This window comes from Haliotis cracherodii, unplaced genomic scaffold, assembly GCF_022045235.1.
Source record: "Haliotis cracherodii isolate W230 unplaced genomic scaffold, xgHalCrac1.p SCAF_7, whole genome shotgun sequence".
NCBI lineage: Eukaryota > Metazoa > Mollusca > Gastropoda > Lepetellida > Haliotidae > Haliotis > Haliotis cracherodii.
Window position 1 is genome coordinate 62524164 of NW_027266330.1, and position 27553 is coordinate 62551716.

The 27553-nt window shown below is 43.3% G+C and overlaps 1 protein-coding gene across 3 annotated transcripts in view; it reads left to right on the plus strand.

Annotated features, from left to right (window-relative positions):
• LOC139449082 (GTPase-activating protein skywalker-like) overlaps positions 1-27553 on the plus strand; it is a 44677-nt gene that overhangs the window by 13852 nt on the left and 3272 nt on the right. Inside the window, exons 3-10 of one of the 3 annotated variants that reach the window (XM_071230544.1) lie at positions 7394-7704; positions 9889-9990; positions 13980-14070; positions 15052-15155; positions 16304-16525; positions 17529-17615; positions 21051-21209; positions 27279-27487. In XM_071230544.1, the coding sequence (XP_071086645.1) occupies positions 7394-7704; positions 9889-9990; positions 13980-14070; positions 15052-15155; positions 16304-16525; positions 17529-17615; positions 21051-21209; positions 27279-27487 (1285 nt within the window). The remainder of the gene's footprint in view (positions 1-7393; positions 7705-9888; positions 9991-13979; positions 14071-15051; positions 15156-16303; positions 16526-17528; positions 17616-21050; positions 21210-27278; positions 27488-27553) is intronic. The other 2 variants (XM_071230545.1, XM_071230546.1) reach the window with 2 other exon arrangements.

Below are 27553 nucleotides of genomic sequence, written 5' to 3' on the forward strand. Positions count from 1 at the left end.
TCACAAGGTAATATTGGTTTGTGTTATTTTTGAAGAAATGTAATACTTGCAAGAGTTGATTATGTGGAAAGTTGCCTGTGTTAGACATTGTTGGGGATGGAGATATGCAGATGTACACAGATGTATGTTTATTGCTGGTAACAGACAATCAAGGCACATTGTATGTACACAGGTCGGAAGTCAGTGTCAGTTTCCTATGTGCTTAAGATGATGCGAGATGCAGTGATGCTGCATGTTGAAGTTTGAAGGACGTTCCCTAAGAATTTCCCATTGGCCTATATCATGTACATGATGTATATTACTATTGGACGGTATTTATTACCCTGACCTCGTCAAGCCGTACACAGTCACTCTTGTGTCTCTTATCTTTAATTTATGAGTTCATTATACTGTCAGAGCTCCAAGGTATTTTGGCAACACTATTAAATCATGTTGACAGAAAGTTAACGTGGTCATATTTCGATGAGACTGTTGAACTTCCTTGTTTTCTATGTTTTCCAAACATCTCAGAGTTGTAAGTTCATCTACAGCCTTAGAACTTTGCTTCTTTTAAGACTGGTCCAGAGGACCAGAGTAAACCTTATTTAACTAGTGCTCAGAATTAGAAGCAAGTCCTGCTTCAACGAAACAAGAAAACATTTACGATGTTTACATTTTCTGGCAGTTTTACTATTTGTAGCAATCCTTGAGATCCCTCGAAAGCTACTAAGTAAATGAGGACTACCATCAATGGATTTTAACTTGTCCTCAGCACAATTTAGTAGTCTCAGGCTGACGGACTAGCGTGAATTTCAAAGGCAGGTCTATAGATTCTTAATGTGAATATTTATTTATGATGCGGCAAATCCATCTTCTAAAGCATGCGGAGAGTGGAACATTATTACTTCGGTCAATAGATCAGTGTACACCTGATTGTCTTTCTCAGCTCCCTAGGGAGTATACATTCTTCTGGCTGTGAAGCATGTGAACATTTTCTCTAGACAGGTCAATTAATGACACCCAGTCTCCAGTGGGTGACATACTGCTGGCAGACCAACTGAGCTAACTGCTTGTGTTTATACACACAAAACTGAGAAGCTCAGGGGCAGTTTCAAAACTGCTCTAAGCATTTGATTTGATTTTCAGTGTGTGAATGTGAGAGGAGAGAGCCGGGGTTGACATCATGGTCTAAGTCAAACTAGTCCACTGTACATTTCAGACCAGTGGTACATGTTTCTTTGGATTCTGCAAGAAAACAGCTTTCACTAATCTCATTCTAACCCTGGGCGGATACAACTATAAAATGATATATTATGGTCTCCACAAGGGACGTGGGGTAAATGTAAATGCACTGATTTATGATGATTTATCTTTAGAAACCTGAGTTCAATATGGTGATATGTAACATGATATAATGCATGTGTGTTTGAACAGTCTCAAATGCAACTCTAAAGGAAAACGTGACTGTGATGGTGGTAAACAACTTAGGAGTGTACTCTTGGTCTTATTGAGTCCATTGTGCGGGTATCTGTGTCGCTGTTTAATGTTTATCGCATTGAAAGGAATACAGGTATAACATATGTTCTTTAGGCCTCAGTCATATTTGCTGTACAGCTTGGATACGGCAGCCGTAGCCCTCCGAAATCGAGAGATACGTGTGGCGGCCGCAGAGGATCTGCGGTGTGTGTGGGCTGCAGAGGATCTGTGGTGGCCTCAGGGTCACCCTAGGGTGTATCCCTATCTTTTACAGGCCGTATATAACAGAGTTATAACTTATCACTTCAAAGGCTACGGCAGCCGCAGGTTTAAAGGTCTCAACAAATTCAAAATACCCCGTGCGACTACCCTAACATATGTGACTGCTACAGTATGTGACCGTGGGAATGCTGCAGCGGCCCTATAATTGCTATTGGTCGTAGATATTTAAGACCCCACGGCCGCCACAGGAAATTGTGACTGAGGCATTAACACAGGCGCGATGCTTAACACATTTAAGTTCCAAAGGGCACATCGTTATGACTAGCAGTGAAGGAAAATTAGGTAGTTCTTAAACCATTACGATGATGTCATGCTTTTCTGACTGGCTGTTCTGAACAAATTGTAAACAAGTAAAACTGAGAGACAGTGAGTGAGTGAGTGAGTTGGGTTTAACGCCGCTTTTAACAGTATTCCAGTTATATCGTGGCGTGTCAGCTTGATGTAGGAGGAAAGCCCGAAGTGATGCAGGTCTCAGATGTTTACCACTTCGGTGAAACCCACAAGCACGGGTATGGTGCTAACAAACCTAGAAACATAATCGGGGCGAACCGGGATTCGAACCCACAATCATAGGTTTCTGGCGTGCCCAAGGGAGGCAACTCTGCACAGTGAATCGCGGCGCCTTGGACGACTGGGCCACCCGTGCCCCCCTGAGAGACAACAATGTAAGGTCATTATGCAAAATTATAGGGAAATTATATATCAGGCATAACATGGTTTAAGTCAGAGAAGTCAGCTGAATCTGTTGATTCCAGAACATGCAGAAGTAGAAGCAACATGAGTGATTTCTTCACTACTTAAGTTTATTCGACTCAGTCCAAGTAAAACATATTTACTAAACCTATGTCAAAGGAATATTGGTTACCATGGTTACAAGCATTGTGAATCATGAATTGTATTGCATCCTTACCTCTGTTTTCGGTCAGGGTATTTCATGGGATAACATAAATCTCCTGGAGTTTGATATGCCTACCAGCAGTAGAAATTGGCAATAGTCCTGAAGTCCTTCCCAAACTGCCCAATAGGTAAGGTATCATAAGGACTAGTAGAAATTTGCCCTTTATAAGGGTTTTGCTATATGTTATCATTATAAGGACTAGTGGATTAAACATATTAGTTTCTGCCACTGTTTACTTGATTGTAGTACTGGTAGACACAAGTTTTAAAATAAACTTAAATAATTGGAAACAAACTGATCACAGATTTCATGATTTCTTTAATCATCTTATGGAACAAATACGCATGATAAGTAGAGTCCAAACAAGCTTTGAAAATTTATTGAACAACAGACAAATTTATCCACTGTTTTACTTATGAGATGCCCCCTGGTAGTGTGGAGGGTTGCCTCTGTCAGCATGACTGTGACTGTTATGTTGGCCAAGGGCTACCCCTGCTGGCCTCCTGCTGGCCCACAGGGTGTGTAGCACACAAACATGAAGGCTCTCTCTGTCATCACGCCAGTCACACAGGGATAAGATGGGCTCAGAAAAGCCAGTGGAGTGACTGACGGTGGAGTGACTGACGTCTTGTTGCTGACATCGTGGGGTGAACATGGCTACTGTCAGACCAGCTACACTGGCCGAGGTGGTCAGGGTCTACCACTGGTTTTTCTGGCCCAGGCAGTCATGATAGAGCAGGAATAAGGCTAACTGTGCCACAAAGCAACATACCCAGTTTTAACAGCCGAAACTGACTTTTTCATGCAGATTGCTTTGTTGAAATGAAGTGAGTGAGTGAGTTCGGTTTAACGCCGCTTTTAACAGTATTCCAGTCATATCGCGGCGTGTCAGCTTAATGTGGGAGGAAAGCTCGAAGTGATGCAGGTCACAGACGTTTATCACTTTGGTGAAACCCACGAGCACGGGTATGGTGCTGACAAACCTAGAAACATAATCGGGGCGAACCGGGATCCGAACCCACAATCATAGGTTTCTGGCGTGCCAAGGGACGCAACTCTGCACAGCGAATCGTGGCGCCTTAGACGACTGGGCCACCCGTGCCCCCTGTTGAAATGAAGCTTTCGATACAATGTTTGTTTGTTGTTTGTTGTTTAATGCCGCAATCAGCAATATTCCAGGTATATAATGGCTGTTTGTAAATAATCGTGACTGGACCAAACAATCCAGTGATTGACATCATGAGCTTCGATCTACACACTTGGGATACGATGGCATGCATCAACAAAGTCAGTGAGCCTGACCACCTGATCGTGTTAGTCACCTTTTACAGCAAGCATGGGTTGCTGAAGACCTATTCTAACCCGAATCTTTACGGGTATTGCCATACAGTGAAATTGCCACAGAATGCTTTGTAGACCATTGTGACATCAATCCTGATGACATCACTGATCTTTCTGCCACTGAAGCTAATTTGCTAAACCTTTTACACTCACATTTACTGTTTTCAAACTAAAAAAGTTAGAAGAAAGATCTCCCCCTCGTGTTTTTTTTTTTATCAAAGACACTCGGATGAGATTGTCTATTTATATATTTACCCACCTGACACATCTTCCCAAAGACAAGGGAGGTAACTCACTATTAAAGTCCAGTTTCCACCCTTGCCGAACTAGCCTGGAATTTCTAGGTTTGATCGTAGTGCCACTGTGGTTATTACAAGTTATTACAAGTTATTATTGGCCAATCAGATTCTACCTCTAATATCACTTGCATTTGCTTCAAACAAAATGGCAGCCCCATTCAAGACAATCTGATCGATCATTAAGATCTTTATTGAAATAAAACAGGTCTTATCCTATGAACATGGTGAAGTGCATCAAATCACTTGAGCACCTTGATTTAAAACATGAAACGATTTTGGATAATAACTGTTGACGACCTTTGTGGTACACATGCTATGCAAGTCCTGCAATCCACCGAAATCTGCACCGCAGTGGCCAAAATATACCGATAACTCCACAATTCTAGCCTAGTTCGGCAAGAGTGGAAACTGGGCTTTTATCGTCCGTTAACTCCCTTGCCTGAGGAAGATGACCTACGATTGCTACTGTTCAGAAGTTTCACCAAAATATCTGTAAACTGAAAAATAAGAAAAATCATGCAGTATTTCTACTGCACGGGTGGCCCAGTCGTCTATGGTGCCGCAATTCTCTGTGCAGAGTTGCGTCCCTTGGGCACGCCAGAAACTTATGATTGTGGGTTCGAATCTTGGTTCGCCCCGATTATGTTTCTAGGTTTGTCAGCACCATACCAGTGCTTGTGGGTTTCACCGAAGTGGTAAACGTCTGAGACCTGCATCACTTCGAGCTTTCCTCCCACATTAAGCTGACACGCCGCGATATAACTGGAATACTGTTAAGCGGCTCACTCATCCGACCACTGCTGTTGGGTATGCAGCTAGGGTTAGACAGGCTTGTCCTGTTATTCTGGAAGAGTTGCCTGTGTACATGATTCACTGTTAATACTCCGACAATGTGAGATAGCCGTGATTCACCGTTAATTCTCCGACAATGTGAGATAGCGTTGTTAATGGCATTAAGAGATGGGCCTGACTAAGCACCTGTCAGGGGTATTGAGATGTGTGAAGCATAACTGCCAGGGGATCAGGTTAGTTAATGTTGTAAACATTTCTCTTTGTGTCTTCATGAAAGGATTAAATAAAAATGATCACTTTATATACATGTCTTAATTATTGCAGAGAATAGGGTGAGCCTGCAGGGCTGGAAAGGAACAGTTTAGTCCACTAGTCCACTAATTAGACTTCAAGATGTGTCGGAATGTTAACTAATTTCTTATCCCATACAAGCCTCCACCGGAGATGTCACTTGAGTGAATTCAGGCGTTTTCTCCTAGGATATAACCCTGCAGAGTAATTACAGCACTAGTATTGCAGACAATTGTGACATCATCAGTTACCATGACATCACAATCAGATCACAGAGTAATTACATCACTAGTACTGCAGACCATTGTGACATCATCAGTTACCATGACATCACAATCAGATCACAGAGTAATTACAGCACTAGTACTGCAGACCATTGTGACATCATCAGTTACCATGACATCACAATCAGATCACAGAGTAATTACATCACGAGTACTGCAGACCATTGTGACATCATCAGTTACCATGACGTCACAATCACATCACATCACTAATCTTTCTGCCACTGATAGTGGTCAGGTGTCAAAACACTGGATTTTACGTTTTACAAACTGAAAAAGTTGGCCTCTTCAAAGTTGATATCAAAAGTCCCTTGGCTGAGATTATTTGTCAAGTGATGGATAGTGTTAGGGATGCGATAAACATGATAAGCAGGAACCCCTCTAAACCTCCATACATCAAAGCAATGCCTGCTTGATAGATATCAGCTGATGTTCCCAGTAAGTTTAGACCAGGATTTCCTAATGTGTGGGTGTTGTGTAGACAAATGTGGCTGTAAATCACTTGGCACTATAAGATACACAGGGCGGTTTACTCCATGTGCTTACACCTTGTATTACTACACAGCTTTTAAAGTTACTATATTGAGTAAATATAGGTCTTGAACATCAATTATAATTTTTTAAGAATGTCATTAAATAATAAACAGATTACAACCTTCATGTGTTTCCATACAATAAATATCATAGTTTAGGAATAAATAAAATGTACTATGCTTGATGAACAAGCCAGAGACTTGCATAATGCAATTTTGGTACCTGACTTTTCTATGCTATTTATGGTAGAGAAACACACTCTGCAAATAATATCTATATAACGTCATGAGTCGGTACACTCCAAATGAGACCCGTGAAGATCCAGGCTAGAATAGGTCTTCAGCAACCCATGCTTGTCTCCCCCCGTGAAGATCCACGCTAGAATAGGTCTTCAGCAACCCATGCTTGTCTCCCCCCGTGAAGATCCACGCTAGAATAGGTCTTCAGCAACCCATGCTTGTCTCCCCCCGTGAAGATCCAGGCTAGAATAGGTCTTCAGCAACCCATGCTTGTCTCCCCCCGTGAAGATCCAGGCTAGACTAGGTCTTCAGCAACCCATGCTTGTCAACCCCTGTGAAGATCCAGGCTAGAATAGGTCTTCAGCAACCCATGCTTGTCTCCTCCCGTGAAGATCCAGGGTAGAATAGGTCTTCAGCAACCCATGCTTGTCTCCCCCTGTGAAATATTGTTGAGTGTGGCGTTAAACATCAAACATAAAAAACAAAACACTCCAAATGAACGTTGTCTTGTTAGCACTATACCCATGGTGACGGGGGAGTGGCGGTAACTCTTGTACCTGCATCCCTGGTCAAAGCTCACTAACTCTAAAATCATGCTCATTGTCCACTCAGTTTGACATACCCCGTCCAACTCACTCACCTACTCACCCACTCATCCACTGATTCACGCACTCAACCCTACTCACCCACTCATCCATCCACCCCCTCACCGACCCAACCACAAACCCAACCACTCATCCATCCACCCACTCACCCACCCAACCACTCACCCACCCAATCTCTCACTCACCAAACCACTCATCCATCCACCCACTCACCCACCCAACCACTCACCCACCCACTCTCTCACCCACCAAACCACTCATCCATCCACCCACTCACCCACCCAACCACTCACCCACCCAACCACTCACCCACCCACTCTCTCACTCACCCAGTCACCACTCACTCACTCATTCACTCCTGTATTTTCCCCAGTGACGGCATTGGACATCCCTCTCCCCGGGTTCGTTGACCAGGTCAACCTGACCTCGTACCATCTTTCCCATGAAGGGATGCGGCTTATCACCAAGATCGTCGCCGTCATCAACCACACCAACCCCGACGTCAGCTACAGCCCCGCCGCGTTCTCTGTGGCTAGTCTATTTCTCCACTACATGGGCCCCTCCGACGTCTACAACTGCATCTACGCTCTACTTACAAGCAAAGACACCCGCTATCTCACTCAGACAAGTATCTCTCTCGATGCATCCAAACTCGTACTGCGGGATTTAACCAAGAAATATGCAGTAAGTTTTCCATGGATTAAGCTTTCATCATTTTTATTTTGAATTTTAATTATGACTTCAAAGGTGGTTGTATTTGTTTATTTGGATTCACCTGCATGGTTTTTTTGATACGCATGACAGCAGAGACAATTTCTTTAGCAATCAAATGCAAAATACACTAAAGCTATTTAACTAATGCTTGTTAGAAAAAAATCTATTGGGAGGGATGGTATGTGATGTCCTTTTATTATCCATTTAGTTCAAGGTAAAATGGATAGTAAAAATGCATACAAAGTGCACCTGTTATGTAATTGACTGTTGAAGTATCCCAGCACTGATGTAACACAGACATAACCATTGATGTCCTGCATAATGATGATGTTAGAGTCGTGTTGGCAGGGGCACCTGCTAGGATAAGCTTTGGGTTGGTCTCACTGTGCTTCAGTTGAGCCTGGCTCAACAGTCATTTGATGTTGTATATTTGGTGATCTACAAAGACTCTTCACAGTAAACCAAGGCTTTATCTAGACCTGCTAAGAGGCTGATATTTGGCCCCAGGTCTGCACCAAGGCAGGCTTTATCGAGACCTGCTCAGAGGCTGATATTTGGCCCCAAGTCTGCACCAAGGCAGGTTTTGTCTAGACCTGCTCAGAGGCTGATATTTGGTCCCATGTCTGCACCAAGGCAGGCTTTATCGAGACCTGTTCAGAGGCAGATATTTGGTCCCAGGTCTGCACCAAGGCATGCTTTATCTAGACCTGCTCAGAGGCTTATATTTGGCCCCAAGTCTGCACCAAGGCAGGTTTTGTCTAGACCTGCTCAGAGGCTGATATTTGGCCCCAAGTCTGCACCAAGGCAGGTTTTGTCTAGATCTGCTCAGTGGCTGATATTTGGCCCCAAGTCTGCACCAAGGCTGGCTTTATCTAGACCTGCTCAGAGGCTGATATTTGGTCCCAAGTCTGCACCAAGGCAGGTTTTGTCTAGACCTGCTCAGAGGCTGATATTTGGCCCCAAGTCTGCACCAAATCAGGCTCTATCTAGACCTGCTCAGAGGCTGATATTTTGCCCAAAGTCTGCACCAAGGTAGGCTTTATCTAGACCTGCTCAGAGGCTGATATTTGGTCCCAAGTCTGCACCAAGGCAGGCTTTATCTAGACCTGCTCAGAGGCTGATATTTGCTCCAACTCTGCACCAAGGCAGGCTTTATCGAGACCTGCTCAGAGGCTGATATTTGGCCCCAAGTCTGCACCAAGGCAGGTTTTGTCTAGACCTGCTCAGAGGCTGATATTTGGTCCCAAGTCTGCACCAAATCAGGCTGTATCTAGACCTGCCCAGAGGCTGATATTTGGCCCAAAGTCTGCACCAAGGCAGGCTTTATCTAGACCTGCTCAGAGGCTGATATTTGGTCCCAGGTCTGCACCAAGGCAGGCTTTATCTAGACCTGCTCAGAGGCTGATATTTGGCCCCAAGTCTGCACCAAGGCAGGCTTTATCTAGACCTGCTCAGAGGCTGATATTTGGCCCCAAGTCTGCACCAAATCAGGCTCTATCTAGACCTGCTCAGAGGCTGATATTTGGCCCCAAGTCTGCACCAAATCAGGCTCTATCTAGACCTGCTCAGAGGCTGATATTTGCCCCAAGTCTGCACCAAGGCAGGGGATTTTCTAGACCTGCTCAGAGGCTGATGTTTGGCCCAAGTCTGCACCAAGGAAGGCTTTTTCTAGACTTGCTCAGAGGCTGATATTTGGTCCCAGGTCTGCACCAAGGCAGAAGTTTATCTAGACCTGCTCAGAGGCTGATATCTGGCCCCAAGTCTGCAGGACATGTCAGTAGTTCCCAAGTTTAATTTTAATTTTTTTTATAATTCATGTTAAATAGGTTAACTAATGTTTGAGCTTTGTGGAGGTGCTAGTATTGATGACAGGGCCCATAGAGGAGAGGCTCTTATACAGTGACATGCTTATGTTGCCTTGCTTGAATTTCAAATATTTATATTTTATTATAAGAATGAATAACATCACACATTTTTAAGAATTGCTCAGCTGTTAGACAGTAAATCTGATGTATTGCTTTGCATTTCCTGGTTTCTTCCCACATGAAGCTGGCATGGTCATGGAATACTGTTCAAAGCAACGTTAAACCCCACTCACTCACTGTTCAATATATATATTAAGATGTAGTAAAGAAATCTTTTGATTCAATTCAGAAATCGGCTTATGTTCACATCGTGAGACAGAGCAGCAACACGGAGGCTGTGTTTGAGAACTGGTTGTGGTGGATCTACAGGGACCTGCCCTTCTCTTACCTGGTAGGTAGCAACCCCCACTCCACCTGTCACTGTGGTGGATCTACAGGGACCTGCCCTTCCCTTACCTGGTAGGTAGCAACCCCCACTCCACCTGTCACTGTGGTGGATCTACAGGGACCTGCCCTTCCCTTACATCGGTAGCACCCCCACTCCCCCTGTCACAGTGGTGGATCTACAGGGACCTGCCCTTCCCTTACATCGGTAGCACCCCCACTCCCCCTGTCACTGTGGTGGATCTACAGGGACGTGCCCTTCCCTTACATCGGTAGCACCCCCACTCCCCCTGTCACTGTGGTGGATCTACAGGGACCTGCCCTTCCCTTACCTGGTAGGTAGCACCTACACTCCACCTGTCACTGTGGTGGATCTACAGGGACCTGCCCTTCCCTTACCTGGTAGGTAGCAACCCCCACTCCGTTGTCACTGTGGTGGATCTACAGGGACCTGCCCTTCCCTTACCTAGTAGGTAGCACCTACACTCCCCCTGTCACTGTGGTGGATCTACAGGGACCTTCCCTTCCCTTATATGGGTAGCACCTACACTCCACCTGTCACAGTGGTGGATCTACAGGGACCTTCCATTCCCTTATATCGGTAGCACCTACACTCCACCTGTCACTGTGGTGGATCTACAGGAATTTTTATGTCTCCCACCAGTAATATAGACTCTTATGCAACATAAAATGAAAATTACCTCCTTTTTCAGGATGTCAATAAATTGTACAAGCTTGTACCTGTATTTAAATAATGATGACTCCCTGAAACCAATCCGACCGAGTCAATGTCGGGCAGCTCCATTTTTATGTACAAGCGGATTTAGTTTGGTATTCTCACAACATGCACAAGTGCACCTTATATCCCAAGAAGGATTGTGTTATTTCTTCCACTTTTTGGTGCGATCGTTCGGCCATTGCGTTCATCTGTGCTGCCCAGGTACATCTATGGGGAACAACTCACTGGACACTTCCCTCTAAAAAAAATGTGTCCAATTTAAGACGTCGTCAAGTTGGGGAGTTCAGGTATCAGGGTACAATGGGTAGACAAGGACACTATACATTCATTTAGATATTCAATTTAAAAAAAAAGTGACGCACGGCGCATTATATGTTTTGTATTGTATTTGGGGATTCATGTACAGCGCAAATGTTTGCTGGGGCTGTGGTGTATTTCCTCAAGATTGATGGAACACACCATGCAAACATGTTGAGAATAAACAATGAGGATTATCTGTCCTGAACAAATAAAAAAAAAATTATGTCCAAGTTTGAGATACACATAAGTAAATGTGTGTGGTAATATCAGTTATCGGTAAATTGAGGTTCATTCTTTCCCTGATACATTATACAGTATCATTATTTCATGCTTGATATATTGGGTGATGTCAAATAGCAATTTTTTAATGTTATTTTTTTGCCAAATGACTTAGGTGCTCCGCAGCATGCATTCAGGACCCCAAGATGGCTGCGTATTTATTGACTGAGTAAACATCATGTTGTACCGGCATCTTTGTCTTGTTCCATTTATGAGCTTCAAGTCCTACCTAAATGTGTCAGATTGCTGCTGAATTCAAAGATTATAATAATACAATATATCATGATGCTTATCACAATATGGCCTTGTGCATCGCAAAATGTTGTGATACATTTTAAACCTGCAATACCGATCCCTACACAAAAGGACTCTAGTGCATAATGTTCTTGTGCAGCAAATGTGGATATATTGTATTGCTAATGTTTCTAGTTTCTACGTTTCTAGTACCAGAAATATTCTTTCAGACAAAGATAGACACTTATGACTCAAGTTTCAAACATCTATTTTTTTCAAAGACACATCATGTCTCTTTTGATACCAAAATATGCATAAGATAAAAAGAATTTTCAAGCATAAAAACGTGAGTCTGTTTGTACAAGGGTCATTGAGCAACAGGGCATGTGTTGAGATGGCTGGCAATGAGAATCTTCTTCCTGCAGAGAAGCGTTTGTTTAGGCATGTCTAGCTGACCACAACACGTCGACATCCCGCCACCTCGCTGTGTCAGGCAGCGGCATGATCGAGGAGGCAGTGCTCACCTCCTGATGGGCACATATTTGTCTGAGATTAAAGGACTTAAGAGCCTTGTACTTTATCCACTTGTCTGGAGGATATATATATATAGAAATACTGTCGCCGTCTCAGTTAGATTGTGGACGTTGTGGGTAGTGGATTAATTAGTATCGGTTCTTTCTAATTATCTGGATGATTGATGTGGATAGTTTGGAATGATGAATTTGTTAATTGATATGAATATTGATCATGTCTAGTTACCTGGGTTATTGATACTGGTAGTTATTTGATGTGAGTAGTGGGGTTAGTATTTGAACATGTCTTATGATCTGGATAATTATTCATGATTTTAATCATAATTTTGACAATTTGTATTATATTCCTCTTGGAAAACAGGTGAAAAGGAACTTGTCGTTTTATTTTATTAATTGGTTGATATGTTTTGTTTTGTTTATTTTATTTCGTTTGATGTGAATTGTTTAAACCCTCTGTGGATGCCCTGGGCTGTTCAGGGGGACTACGGCTCTGACTTTATTGTGTATGGATTGTGTTTGTTTGGCAGGGACTTGTTTGTCACAGCACCATGTTAATAATGGGGCAGTAGGGTAGTCTACTGGTTACAACGTAAGCTCGTCATGCTAACAACGGGGGTTCAATTCCCCACATGAGTGCAACATGGGATGCCATTTCTGGTGTCCCCCGCCGTGATATTGCTGGAATATTTCTGAATGGTGGAGCAAGCCATACTCACTCACTCTCACTCACTCACTCACTCACTCACTCACTCACTCACTCACTCACTCACTCTTGATAATGATAAACATGGGCCCACTTTGGGAAAATATCCACATGCAGGAAGGATGCCTTCTTTGATCATGTGGCAGAGTAGTACGAGTGGGCATGGGACAGATATTTAGAAAATAACCAGCTGGCCACAGGGAATTATTTGAACATCTCCTCTGTATGGGTGAAAGGAGTAAATCCTGAGCCTTTGGTGCCAGACATTCCTGAGCCTTTGGTGCCGGACATTCCTGAGCCTTTGGTGTCAGACATTCCTGAGCCTTTGGTGCTGGACATTCCTGAGCCTTTGGTGCTAGACATTCCTGAGCCTTTGGTGCCGGACATTCCTGAACCTTTGGTGCCAGACATTCCTGAGCCTTTGGTGCCGGACATTCCTGAGCCTTTGGTGCCGGACATTCCTGAGCCTTTGGTGTCAGACATTCCTGAGCCTTTGGTGCCGGACATTCCTGAGTCTTTGGTGTCTGACATTCCTGAGTCTTTGGTGTCTGACATTCCTGAGCCTTTAGTGCCGGATATTCCTGAGCCTTTGGTGCCGGACATTCCTGAGCCTTTGGTGCCGGACATTCCTGAGCCTTTAGTGCCGGACATTCCTGAGCCTTTGGTGCCGGACATTCCTGAGCCTTTGGTGCCGGACATTCCTGAGCCTTTGGTGTCTGACATTCCTGAGTCTTTGGTGTCTGACATTCCTGAGCCTTTAGTGCCGGACATTCCTGAGCCTTTGGTGCCGGACATTCCTGAACCTTTGGTGCCGGACATTCCTGAGCCTTTGATGCTGGAGATACACCTTTCCTTCACACGGGATGGATAAGCTGTAAATCCCAGTTGGTTAAATGTATTACTGATTGTCATTTGTAGAACGAAAATTGTATGAAATGTCAGTCCTGCAGAGAACCTTCACTAAAGTCAGCCTGTTGTCCTGATTTTTTCACATGACATCATGAATATTTTTGAAGTCATGAGCAATGGATGATGCCATATCGCATTGTTCCCACCATTGTAGCAATTTGACGGCATATCTCTTTGACGGACCCATCAGGTTTGAGAATCACAAAAGTGCACATGGGCAAATATCTTAAAGTCAGTTACTGGATGTTGCTACTGATGAGGGTAATATTCTGTTTGTCAACTTGGGATCTGTGTTTCAGGTGAAGATAACGGACTGCTTCCTGGTGGAAGGTGTAAAGGTCCTGTACAGAGCGGTCCTAGCCGTCCTCATACTGTACGCCAAATACTCAGGTGAGCTGCACACTGTACAGAGCGGTCCTAGCTGTCCTCATACTGTACGCCAAATACTCAGGTGAGCTGCACACTGTACAGAGCGGTCCTAGCCGTCCTCATACTGTACGCCAAATACTCAGGTGAGCTGCACACTGTACAGAGCGGTCCTAGCCGTCCTCATACTGTACGCCAAATACTCAGGTGAGCTGCACACTGTACAGAGCGGTCCTAGCTGTCCTCATACTGTACGCCAAATACTCAGGTGAGCTGCACACTGTACAGAGCGGTCCTAGCCGTCCTCATACTGTATGCGGGCGAAACTGGCAGCTAAAAATTACCAATAAAAAACTGTATGAAAATTCAATGCATCTATGAAGTAACTTAGTCAAATCTATTTGTCATTCACACAAAGTTCAGTCACAATTTTCTCTCTCTTTTTTTGAATATTTCGAGTCGCTACAAATATATATTTTACTTGCACAAAAAATAGACAAGGGGAAACCCTGATGGAAACAGACAACCTGACTTTGTTTGAAAAATATGCTTTATATATGTCATGATATATATATATATGAATCTCGCCAATGTTTTGTTCAACAACAAAGATTTATAAGATACTGTATTTGCCGTCCACAGGGGTTACCGGTCCAAGCCAAAACTGGTAATTACCGGTAAACGGGAACAGTGAGGATAGACCCATTCGTTTCTGACGGTCCTTCTCCAGCTTGTACCATTATACTCTTGATTACGTTTCAGCAGGAAACTATGTAGCCAATGGCTCCAGGGTCTTTATCATGAAAGAATAAAGATATAATACCCTGGATTAATGAGGATGTGTCTCACTCCCAGAAATAATTATTTCTAGATGATGTGGTACTGACTCCCTCCCTGTTGGGGATTGTTTGGGTTTCTGATCTGGAAAGTTCTCTGTGGTAAGAATACTAACATGTGATGATACCAGTGATCAGATGGGTGATGCTCTTGGTGTTCATGCTGCAGGTAAGCGAGCTGCCTCAAACGGAGAACCTGTCAGCGTCAACATCTCAAACAACATCAGCCGATTCTGTGAGAAGATGCCAGTGGATCTCACTAAATTCTTGAAGGTGAGATATGCACCGAGTAGTAGATAGCATGATGATATATTCTGAGTGGTAGATAACATCTGATGATATATTCTGAGTGAATGATAACATGTGATGATATGCACTTAGTGGTAGATAGTATGTGATGATATATTCTGAGTGGTAGATAACATGTGATGATATATTCTGAAATGTAGATAACATGTGATGATATACACTGAGTAGTAGATAACGTGATGATATACACTGAGTGGTAGATAATGTGATGTTATACGCTGAGTGGAAGATAACATGTGATGACATACACTGAGGGGTAGATAACATCTGATGACATACACTGAGTGGAAGATAACATGTGATGATATACACTGAGTGGTAGATAACATCTGATGACATACACTGAGTGGTAGATAACGTGATGATATACACTGAGTGGTAGATAACATGTGATGTTATACGCTGAGTGGAAGATAACGTGATGATATACACTGAGTGGTTGATAACATGATGATATACACTGAGTGGCAGATAACATCTGATGATATGCACTGAGTGGACAATAACATTATGATATGCAATGAGTGGATGATAACATGTGATGATATACACTGAGTGGTAGATAACATGTGATGATATACACTGGGTGGCAGATAACATGTGATGATATACACTGAGTGATAATATGTGATGATATACACTGAGTGGCAGATAACGTGATGATATACACTGAGTGGCAGATAGCATGTGATGATATACACTGAGTGGCAGATAACGTGATGATATACACTGAGTGGCAGATAGCATGTGATGATATACACTGAGTGGCAGATAGCATGTGATGATATACACTGAGTGGCAGATAACGTGATGATATACACTGAGTGGCAGATAACGTGATGATATACACTGAGTGGCAGATAACATGTGATGATATACACTGAGTGGCAGATAACGTGATGATATACACTGAGTGGCAGATAACATGTGATGATATACACTGAGTGGCAGATAGCATGTGATGATATACACTGAGTGGCAGATAACGTGATGATATACACTGAGTGGCAGATAACGTGATGATATACACTGAGTGGCAGATAACATGTGATGATAGATAAGATGAGAAACCTCTTCATGCAATACATATTCTTCAAATGTTCATGATTCAGATTGCCTTTGGCATACGTGGTTTGTCTCGGAAGGAAATCAAACGTTTGGAGTTGAAACACGAGATGTACATAAACAGCAGAATTCACATCCATTCTGCCAAGAACGACCTTATGATGAGACGGGCTTCCACCCACTCCATTGGAGTACCAATGTCAAGGTCATTTAGTGGACCAATCATCATGCAGCATATGAAAGGGTCAAGTGTTCTCACGCCCGATATGGTGAGTAGTTGGAAGATTTGTGTGTGTGCCAAATTTGCAATGTGAAATTATTAAACCAGTGTATGAAACTCTGTACCCGCTTGAGATTGTGCATAAATAATGACTATAAATGAATATTATATAGCTGTTGGAAATTATCTAGTCTCAGAAACAGAAGCTGTCCATTCCGAAAAGATTGATTTTAATCAGGTAATTAAAAACTCTTCATTTGTCTGGTAGGGGGATGTGAAACCCAGTCTGTTCAGACAATGTCATTTCTGTTTTCAAATTGGCACAAGGAGCACTGGTGGCGTATTTGTTTAAAGTACCGCAAATCACTCTAAGAGTTACGCCACTTAGTAGGGGTAAAACTAACATTTTTAGTCCACTAGTCCTTATAATGATTACATATAGCAAAACCATTAAAAATGGCAAATTTCCACTAGTCCTTATATGCCTTAACTATTGGGCAGATTGGCAAGGACTACAGGACTAGTGCCAATTTCTACTAGTCCTTATGATGCCTTAACTATTGGGCAGATTGTCAAGGACTACAGGACTAGTGCCAATTTCTAACGCTGCTTAGGTAGGCAAGAAACCTCTGATCAAAGGTTCAAATCTGAGATTCTCCCCCTGGATGTTGAATTTCAGTTTTGGATTTGTTTCAATTTTTGAAGATTGGACCATCTCTAGTTCAAGTTCCAACATGTCAATTCACAATATGGCTGAGATATTGCTGACGTGACTTTTAACTCCCCTCAAACATGTCAGAATGGATATAATTCTGACAAGCCATTGATCCCAATCAGAATGAATCTGGTATTCTAATCTATGATCAACGCATCCTGGCAGGACTAAGGGAGACAACCATGATATGTAGTCCACTGGTCAGACTATTAGACCTGTCAAATTTTGGGCTTTCCAGCCAAAGTAAGCGTACTCGCTGTGATAAAACTGAGAAACTGTTCAAAGCAGCCTTAAACCTAACTCACTCACTCACTCACTCACTCACTTCTGTTACAAGCAGCCCTCCACTTCTCGGGGTAGGTCCAGGTCTCTCGGGATTCACGTTTTCCCAAATTTCAAAAGTAGCATTATCACTCAGGAAGAAGTGAGTATCAGGGGAAACAACTCTGTCAATGTAGCATGGGCACGTCATTGGCGGACATCTTGCTTCTGCTACCTTTTCAGTTTGTTTTCTTCATGCACAGCGATTGGTTTTTTTCTGTGATGTGAAAAGTTTTAGTTTTGTTTATATTTTTGTCAAAAGGCACCACTTCTTTCCAACTTTTACTGATCTCATACTCATTGTTCTGCCAAGGCTGCGGCCTCATGGTTTTCTTGCTATCATTTTTTTATTGGTGCATAATTAGCGTGTTTGTGTAGCTAGGTTTATTTTATAGAATTATGGGGGCCACTGACTGTCTCTAAAAATATTTTACATCACTCACACAGCTGTTTTCGTTATGGAAGGTAAACTTGTCTCATTTTGCTGTGAGACCCGTGAAGATTCCGGGTTAGAATAGGTCTTCAGCAACCCATGCTTGCCGTAAAAGGCGACTATGCTTGTCGTAAAAGGCGACTAATGGGATCGGGTGGTCAGGTTCACTGACTTGGTTGATGCATGTCATCAATCCCAATTCTGTGGATCGATGCTCATGATATCAATCACTGGATTGTCTGGTCCAGACTCGATTATTTACAGACCGCCGTCATATAGCTGGAATATATAACCAACCAACCATTTTGCTGTGGGAGCACGGGTGGCCCAGTCATCTAAGGCGCCTCGATTCGCTGTGCAGTGTTGCATCCCTTGGGCGCGCCAGAAACCTATGATTGTCAGTTCGAATCCCGGTTTACCCCGATTATGTTTCTGGGTTTGTCAGCACCATACCCGTGCCCGTGGGTTTCACCGAAGTGGTAAATGTCTAAGACCTGCATCACTTTGAGCTTTCCTCCCACATTAAGCTGACACGCTGTGATATTATTGGAATACCCAGTGATACAACTTCAAAGAATTTTGATGCAATGGTTGGAAGAAATTGTGTCTGAAATTATTATTTTATCAGGAATAGTATATTGCAATGTCATGTTATTTTACTTGCAGCTTTTACAAAATATATTTGAAATTATAAGAACCATTAGAGTAGCACTTTGGGACAGGTGATTGCTATTGCAGGATATTTTTTCGTATGGAACAACTTGACGAGTCACCATAGGGACTTCCTTCTCTTCATGTATTTTGTTTTCGGAAATGTTATGTTGACACAATAGCCAAATTGCCACAAATATGTCCTTTCACGAGTCAAAGTATGGCATTTATGATATATGTATGGCAACTAAGGTTCATTTCAAGGGTCAATAGTGGTAATCTGACCGTGTTTGCTGTAAAGAACGATGAGTTGTGCATTCTACTGATCACTTCACACACGATTTTTCCGAAATTAATGTTAACAATGTTGAATGAAATTTTGAATAAAATTAATAAAATATATTACAAACATCAATGAACATAAGTCAAGATATACAATGAACACGTTTTTATAACCAGACAGTATAATAATGGGATTAAATTGTGTACTTCAGTTCAGATTTGTTGACTGGTATTTTGAAACGAGTACTGTCTTCGACGTAATAAGCGCCCCACTGTAATAAGCTCCCATGGCGTTATTTGCTGATATATTGGCTAGTAAACAATCCTAATTAGCACCCCTTCCAATTGATCAATGTACACAAGACTTATTTATAATACCTATAATAAGCACTCGTGTGTTATATGCATCCTTAATTATGGGCAATTAAATGCTAGAAAAATATATCTGTCGTACATAAACATTTCAGGCTGTCACCATAAACATGATAAAACACAAAATTTATCTTTCAACTGTTTTTTTTCCAACAAAATAATATTCTAATAAGAGCTCCCTATTTCTAATTTTGAGAGCACCCTGGGCGCTTATTACGTCGAATACGGTACCTTGAAGAGGCATGCTATGGCATGGAATATTGTTGCAGCAACACATAGCGTTACCTCGGAGAAAGAAGCCAGAGGAAACGTTCTGTACATATAGTAGTTTCTCTTGCTACATATCTCTTCAGATAAGGGGTGGTGAGGTAGCCTAGTGGTTAAAGCATTTGCTTGTCACGCCTAAGACCTGGGTTTGATTCCCCAAATGGGCACAATATGTGAAGTGTCTGGCGTTCCCTGCTGTGATATTGCTGGAATATTGCTTACAGCAGTGTAAATGCATACTCGCTCACTCACTTCCTGTAAAGATAACTTGTAGTGCCTCGTTAGTGATTGTAAAATTGGTCCCTTTACTCTCATATGATAGCTGAAGATACCTGGTTAGATAGAAGGTTGTGTTGGGTGATCCCATTGTTAACTTTACCCACCCAGTTCTCATGAAGAATGCATGGGTTCCTGAGCCAATCAGATCTCAGCTTTCTGAAATGATTCAGCTTCTGAAAGACAAGGTGTGGTTGGTTGGCGTCAGTATACTGTGTCTGAGTAGGGTATCCATGTTAAACTGCGGCATGGTATCTCAGTGGGCTAGCACTATATAACACGCATTAATTGTGACTAGTACAAGCAGACACAGACACACACACACACTCTTTTTGAATCCATCATTATTTGTTTCTATGCAGTATGTGTGACATGAACATGGCAAAATAAGAAATTGCAAATATTACCACAAAGTATTGTTTGTGTAGCTGTATGGTAAAGTATATGCTGATGTGGTATTAATCAGTCTTGTGTGTCAGTGTTTATTTTGATTCTTGTAGATGTCTACAAGTTTGCATGTTGACCAATCAAAATGTTTCCTATATTCTGTTCTTTAATATGTTTAACATGGTGTATTCATTTGAACTTTCTTGTCTTCCTGTTCTACAACTTGAACATTGAATGTTGCGGAAGTTTGACGCACATTGATGCATTTTGTATGACATCCTTATCACCTTGTCTGATCTGCTGGAGACTAACAGTATGTGTTAAATGAATGCTCCCTCTCAACCCAATACTGACTGCTCCCCCTCTAGCAAAAACCTTCTTGGATCAGGCACCATGTTTGTACGAATTGCCTAACGACTACAAGTACTGCCTAACGTATCCCAAGTACTGCCTAACGACTCCCAAGTACTGCCTAACGACTCCAAGTACTGCCTAACGACTCCAAGTACTGCCTGAGTTTGTGTGGTCTATCTGAGGACATAATCTATTGTCGTGGTATAGCCAAGTGGTTAATGTGAAGGCCAAGGTTCGAATCCCTGTCATATAGCTTGAATATTGCTGGGATCAATATTGACTGGGAACCTACAGAGAAACGCAATAATCTCAAACCCAGATATTCTGGTTACCTTCCAAACAATCCTTAAAGGAACGCCCTTTTATGGTTAAAGGAATAGTACTCTGCCCATGATTTATATATTGTGAAATTTATTAATCCAGAAAATTGTTAATCCCGACTATGTTGCTGGGCTAGCTACTGTCTAGAGGTTTCACAGTCGATGTCGATGTTCAACTAGGACTGTGTTGTTGCAGTTGCACACCGTATGGAGCTGGTTGCCCGCGCGGCTGGCGGTGTGTGTGCCGGAGCTGCTGTTCACATCGGATGAGCATGGCACCAGTCTACGAACTGTCTACAGCAAGATTGAGTCCAGGCAACAGACACTCTTCTTTATACGCAACACAGAGAATGAGGTGAGATTTACACAAAAACTATTAAAGCCATAATTTTTTTGATATCTTTGTTTTAGAATTTGCTGTCTCCCATAAAATGAAATATGAAAAAAAGCAGTTTTTTTTTATTCTGCCTAAATTAGTAAAATGTTTGAGAAAACCCACCTTATTTACTTTGCTAAATCTGTATTTATCAATTGGTTAGAGTAATCGATTGAAAACCAGTTGAAAATTTGTTAAAATTTCAGCCCATACTTTTTTGGTTTCCTTCCTCCTCAGGGATCAATCATTTTGATATTCTGTAGGGGACTCAAAAAATAATAAGTATGCTTCAGACTGTTCAACAGAAAAGATATTGCCAGGTGTGTTTTTCTTTAATAAAAATTCAGGCTCATAGTTTTAAGTAAAAAAATATTGGGTTCATAGCTTTAGCTGCAAAACACCTAAGGTGCTGTCGGAAATACTAGAAAAATGTGTTTTGCCCGTTAAAAAAGGATAGAATTTTTCACAGAGTGCTGCTATTGAAATAACGGGTACACTCCCTTTGGCTCCAAATGAGAATGATGAATTGCAAAATCACTCAAAGTAGTCTTTTAAATGTCAGTTTGGTAAACGGCAATGAATACCCTGTACCCAACAATATCTGCTGTTTGTTATTTTTATTCCCATCACTGGAAACAGTTGTTTAAGAAACTATCATGTTGTTACGTGTACAAGCAGACATCTTGAAAGGATGGGTCACAACGGTGCCAACATGCACTGTAGTAGAATTCGGGAGGAAATTAAAGACACAATTTGTGTTTCCCGGACTCCACTAGAGAGATGGGATTTTGATACACTGCACGTGGCTGATGTTGTCCAATAGGTCCCATGATCTCCGCACTATTCATGACTATCTCAGTCCTTAATGAACCCGGGGTGAATAAGAATCATTCCACAGACTACAGGTGGCTACCGTCAGATGGACAAAAAGCACCCATGGAACCATCAGGTAAAGGTTATCGTGCCACAGGTTATCGGAACCAGTTATCTGTGGCTTATTGATGGCTATTTTTCAAGGCTTAAAAGAAAACTGGTGATTATCATGAGGCTATGACTGGTGATGTGTTCATAGACTAGTTGGTACCCCAGGGTCATTGTCATGGATACCGCTCGTTATCATAACGTGCAGGACTTGCCAACCATGAGTAGTCTGAAGGCGACCATGCAGAAATATCTCACATCTTGCTATGTCGACTTCAGACCAACCAAAACGAAAGTTGAGCTCATGGAAAATATTCGCCTGAATAAGAGCACTGTAAAGACAGATGTCCTGGCGGTACAAGAGGTTGCGTTGTCTTGCATACGCCCGTCAGACATTGTGAGCTCAACCCTATTGAGTTTATCTAGGCTAACTGTACAGGGAGCGTGGCAAGGCATAACACAACAGTCAAACTCTCACATGTCAAAGGGTATCATCACAGCCCTAGCTAGAATTACACCCAAGGTATGGCAAAGGCTGAAGATCGTGTTTTGAAATAGAATGTCAACAAATATTTCTTGATTCAAAATCCCCAGCCTTCCAATACTCTCGTTTCATAGCTTTTAACTATTCCATAATTATTCCAAGCGAATATAATGCAGTACATATCTTAATTGCTGCACTGTCAACGCATATATGTATATCAATATAGTACAATAACAGCAATATTTTGAGACCACCCCCAATTCAGGTGACATTGTATATATGAGAATGCATGGCTGGTGTGAGGTCATCACCTCGGGACAGGTGTCAGGTAATCATACCAGGCTTTAAACCATTTCATACATGCATGACAACACACGGATATTTTCTAAGTTTATCATCATTTTACCTGTAAAAGTACATTTTGAGGCTAATCCCAGTGTCAGTTAGGGCAGACTCGATTAGGTAGAATTGCATTAATTTGATATATGCTATAGCCATGATAGCCTGATTTGTATTTATGAAATAAAGCCAGAAAAGCATTTGTCTAGCGTTTCCGACAGTTCTTTAATCTCGATACAAAATCTGAGCCCCCCTCCGAATATCAAATGGACGATTCCATAACATTTTGGGAAAATGAAAAAATGATTGGAAATATTTTTGTTTTACATTTTTTTTAACTTACTGACCTGAGTTTTTGGGTCAAAAACCCCAAGCTCAACCCTCTCCACCTTGCCGCTGTCATCCCCGTCCTCACCCTCACCACCCTGCCGCTCCCATCCCCATCCTTACCCTCTCCACCCTGCCGCTCCCATCCCCATCCCCGTCCTCACCCTCACCACCCTGCTGCTCCCATCCCCATCCTTACCCTCTCCACCCTGCCGCTCCCATCCCCATCCCCGTCCTCACCCTCACCACCCTGCTGCTCCCATCCCCATCCTTACCCTCTCCACCCTGCCGCTCCCATCCCCATCCCCGTCCTCACCCTCACCACCCTGCTGCTCCCATCCCCGTCCTCACCCTCACCACCCTGCTGCTCCCATCCCCGTCCCCGTCCTCACCCTCACCACCCTGCCGCTCCCATCTCCGTCCTCACCCTCTCAACCCTGCCACTCCCGTCACCGTCCTCACCCTCACCACCCTGCAGCTCCCATCTCCGTCCTCACCCTCACCACCCTGCCGCTCCCATCCCCGTCCTCACCCTCACCACCCTGCTGCTCCCATCCCCGTCCTCACCCTCACCCTCACCACCCTGCCGCTCCCATCCCCGTCCTCACCCTCACCACCCTGCCACTCCCATCCCCGTCCTCACCCTCTCCACCCTGCCGCTCCCATCCCCGTCCTCACCCTCACCACCCTGCCGCTCCCATCCCTGTCCTCACCGTCACCACCCTGCCGCTCCCATCCCCATCCCCGTCCTCACCCTCACCACCCTGCCGCTCCCATCCCCATCCTCACCCTCACCACCCTGCCGCTCCCATCCCCATCCCCGTCCTCACCCTCACCACCCTGCCGCTCCCATCCCCATCCCCACCCTCACCACCCTACCGCTCCCATCCCCGTCCTCACCCTCTCCACCCTGCCGCTCCCATCCCCGTCCTCACCCTCACCACCCAAAAAAAGTCCTGGCATGAGGCTGATAAAATTAACAGCCTTTGGTCATGTGACTTTGAGTCAGTATAGCTTTTAAATATTTTATGTTTATTTCTGACACTAGAAGTTTGGGCTGCTGGTGTGTATCAGGGTGAATACAGATCTCCGACTGGGACTCCATGTATGACATTTATGTTGTATGGAAAGCTAAGTGTCTGTAATTTGGGTCTTACATTGAACATCAAATAGGTCAGCAAGAGCAACAGGTTAATACATTTCTGCCGCCCCAACAAATCAATACCACACATATTCTGTGAAATAATCATTTTGTGCTGGGTCAGTAAAAAACATGTCTCTTTAGCCTGCGCCACTACTTGCAACAGTTGGGGGCTGGTGATATTGATTTTCTGTATAAGCCCACAAGGGCCTGGCATTGTTGCACATTAGTTTAGCATGTTTTAATCAGCTGTTTCATGATAGATGTGAATCAGGTTAATATATTCCAATGTTGTAGCGTTTGAAAATAATCTGCAATTTAGGTGATACTTTTAATAAAAGTATTGTTTAAATACAGTTCCCCTGAACTAAAAACATGAAAACAAACATATTATCTGCAAAGCAATATTTGTTATTTTCTGTGCAAGCTTACGTATTCACCACAGAAAATGTTGTGCATAAATATGTAAGACCAGCCCGACAGTCGTTAGACATGACTACTAGGATTGGGTGGTCAGACTTGCTGACTTGGTTGATGCATGTCAATGTATCCCAATTGCGTGGATCGATGCTCATGATGTCAATCACTTGATTGTCTGGTTCCACGAATATGATCGTCATTCCCCTACTAACGGGATCGGGTGGTCAGGCTTACTGACTTGGTTGATGCATGTCATCGTATCCCAATTGCGAGGATTGATGTTTATGGTGTCAGTCACTGGATTGTCTGGTTCCACGAATATGATCGTCATTCCCATACTAACGAGATCGGGTGGTCAGGCTTGCTGACTTGTTTGATGCATGTCATCGTATCTCAGTTGCAAAGGTCGATACTCATGTCAGTCACTGGATTGTCTGGTTCCATGAAACGATCAAAGGACTGAGATAATCGTCATTCCCACACTTAATAATAAGGCTTACAATTGTCGTTGTGGAATGGGGCCCTGATCCATATATACTTCAGCATTTGTATGATGTTATTGTGACAGGATCTGATAAAAACAGATTACGTCATGTAACAAATGTTACGTCTGGGATAACACTTTCTGAGTAAAGTATAGATTCTTGTCATTTTTGAGGTTGAGTCCCGCCCGGGATTCGAACCCACACTGCCAGAGTGGGGCACCTAATCGCCAGCACACAAAGTCAGCGATCCAACCCACTCAGCCACCGAGGCTTCCACAAAATGAAAGTCTGACAACTGGTAGTCCAGATCAGTACTCTGTGTAGCCCCCTGACAAGTGTAAATTGGCACTGCTCCCATGGCCTAAAGCTATGAACAAACAATGGCATTTAGAAAGTGGTCAAATGTAACAAATGTTACATATGGGATAACACTTTTCTGAGTAAAGTACAGGTTCTCATACTTTTTGGGGTTGAATCCTGCCACTCTGGCAGTGTAGGTTCGAGTCCAGGACAGGATTCAACCCCAAAAAGTATGAGAACCTGTACTTTACTCAGAAAAGTGTTATCCCATATGTAACATTTGTTACATTTGACCACTTTCTAAATGCCATTGTTTGTTCACAGATTATGTCTTGTAACATCAGTACCGCATTGCTTCCAAGGTATAATGAAGGTGACAACAATGGCACAAAACTGGTCGCCAGATAGAGGGCTGGTGTTGAGATGTACAAAGATATGGCATCTTCTGTTCATCGTCGTTTTCTCTTTTTGCAGGTGTTCGGCGCCTTCTGTTCATCGTCGTTTTCTCTTTTTGCAGGTGTTTGGCGCCTTCTGTTTCATCGTCGTTTTCTCTTTTTGCAGGTGTTTGGCGCCTTCTGTTCATCGTCGTTTTCTCTTTTTGCAGGTGTTCGGCGCCTTCTGTTCATCGTCTTTTTCTCTGTTTGCAGGTGTTTGGCGCCTTCTGTTCATCGTCGTTTTCTCTGTTTGCAGGTGTTTGGCGCCTTCTGTTCATCGTCGTTTTCTCTGTTTGCAGGTGTTTGGCGCCTTCTGTTCATTGTCTTTTTCTCTGTTTGCAGGTGTTTGGCGCCTTCTGTTCATCGTCGTTTTCTCTGTTTGCAGGTGTTCGGCGCCTTCTGTTCATCGTCGTTTCTCTGTTTGCAGGTGTTTGGCGCCTTCTGTTCATCGTCGTTTCTCTGTTTGCAGGTGTTCGGCGCCTTCTGTTCATCGTCGTTTCTCTGTTTGCAGGTGTTCAGCATCTTCTGTTCATCGTCGGTTTCTCTGTTTGCAGGTGTTCGGCGCCTTCTGTTCATTGTCGTTTTCTCTGTTTGCAGGTGTTTGGCGCCTTCTGTTCATCGTCGTTTCTCTGTTTGCAGGTGTTCGGCGCCTTCTGTTCATCGTCGTTTCTCTGTTTGCAGGTGTTCGGCATCTTCTGTTCATCGTCGGTTTCTCTGTTTGCAGGTGTTCGGCGCCTTCTGTTCATTGTCGTTTTCTCTGTTTGCAGGTGTTCGACACCTTCTGTTCATCGTCGTTTTCTCTGTTTGCAGGTGTTTGGCGCCTTCTGTTCATCGTCGTTTTCTCTGTTTGCAGGTGTTTGGCGCCTTCTGTTCATCGTTGTTTTCTCTGTTTGCAGGTGTTTGGCGCCTTCTGTTCATCGTCGTTTTCTCTGTTTGCAGGTGTTCGGCGCCTTCTGTTCATCGTCGTTTTCTCTGTTTGCAGGTGTTCGACACCTTCTGTTCATCGTCGTTTTCTCTGTTTGCAGGTGTTTGGCGCCTTCTGTTCATCGTCGTTTTCTCTGTTTGCAGGTGTTCGACACCTTCTGTTCATCATCGTTTTCTCTGTTTGCAGGTGTTTGGCGCCTTCTGTTCATCGTCGTTTTCTCTGTTTGCAGGTGTTCGACACCTTCTGTTCATCGTCGTTTTCTCTGTTTGCAGGTGTTTGGCGCCTTCTGTTCAGCTTCATGGCAGCAGAGGAAGTCAAAGGAGAAGAATCTCTCATACTTTGGCACCGGCGAGACGTTCATCTTCACACTGTACCCGATCAAGTTAAAGTATGATTGGGTGGGACTCTTGTATGAAGATATCCCCAACACAGCAAACATGTTCCTGGCCGGTGACACCTCTATCCTGACCATTGGTGGCGGGTAAGTCTTTACCACTCTCACTGGCTATAAGATGTGACCCTGTGTGGACTGGGTTAGTTTTGTTTG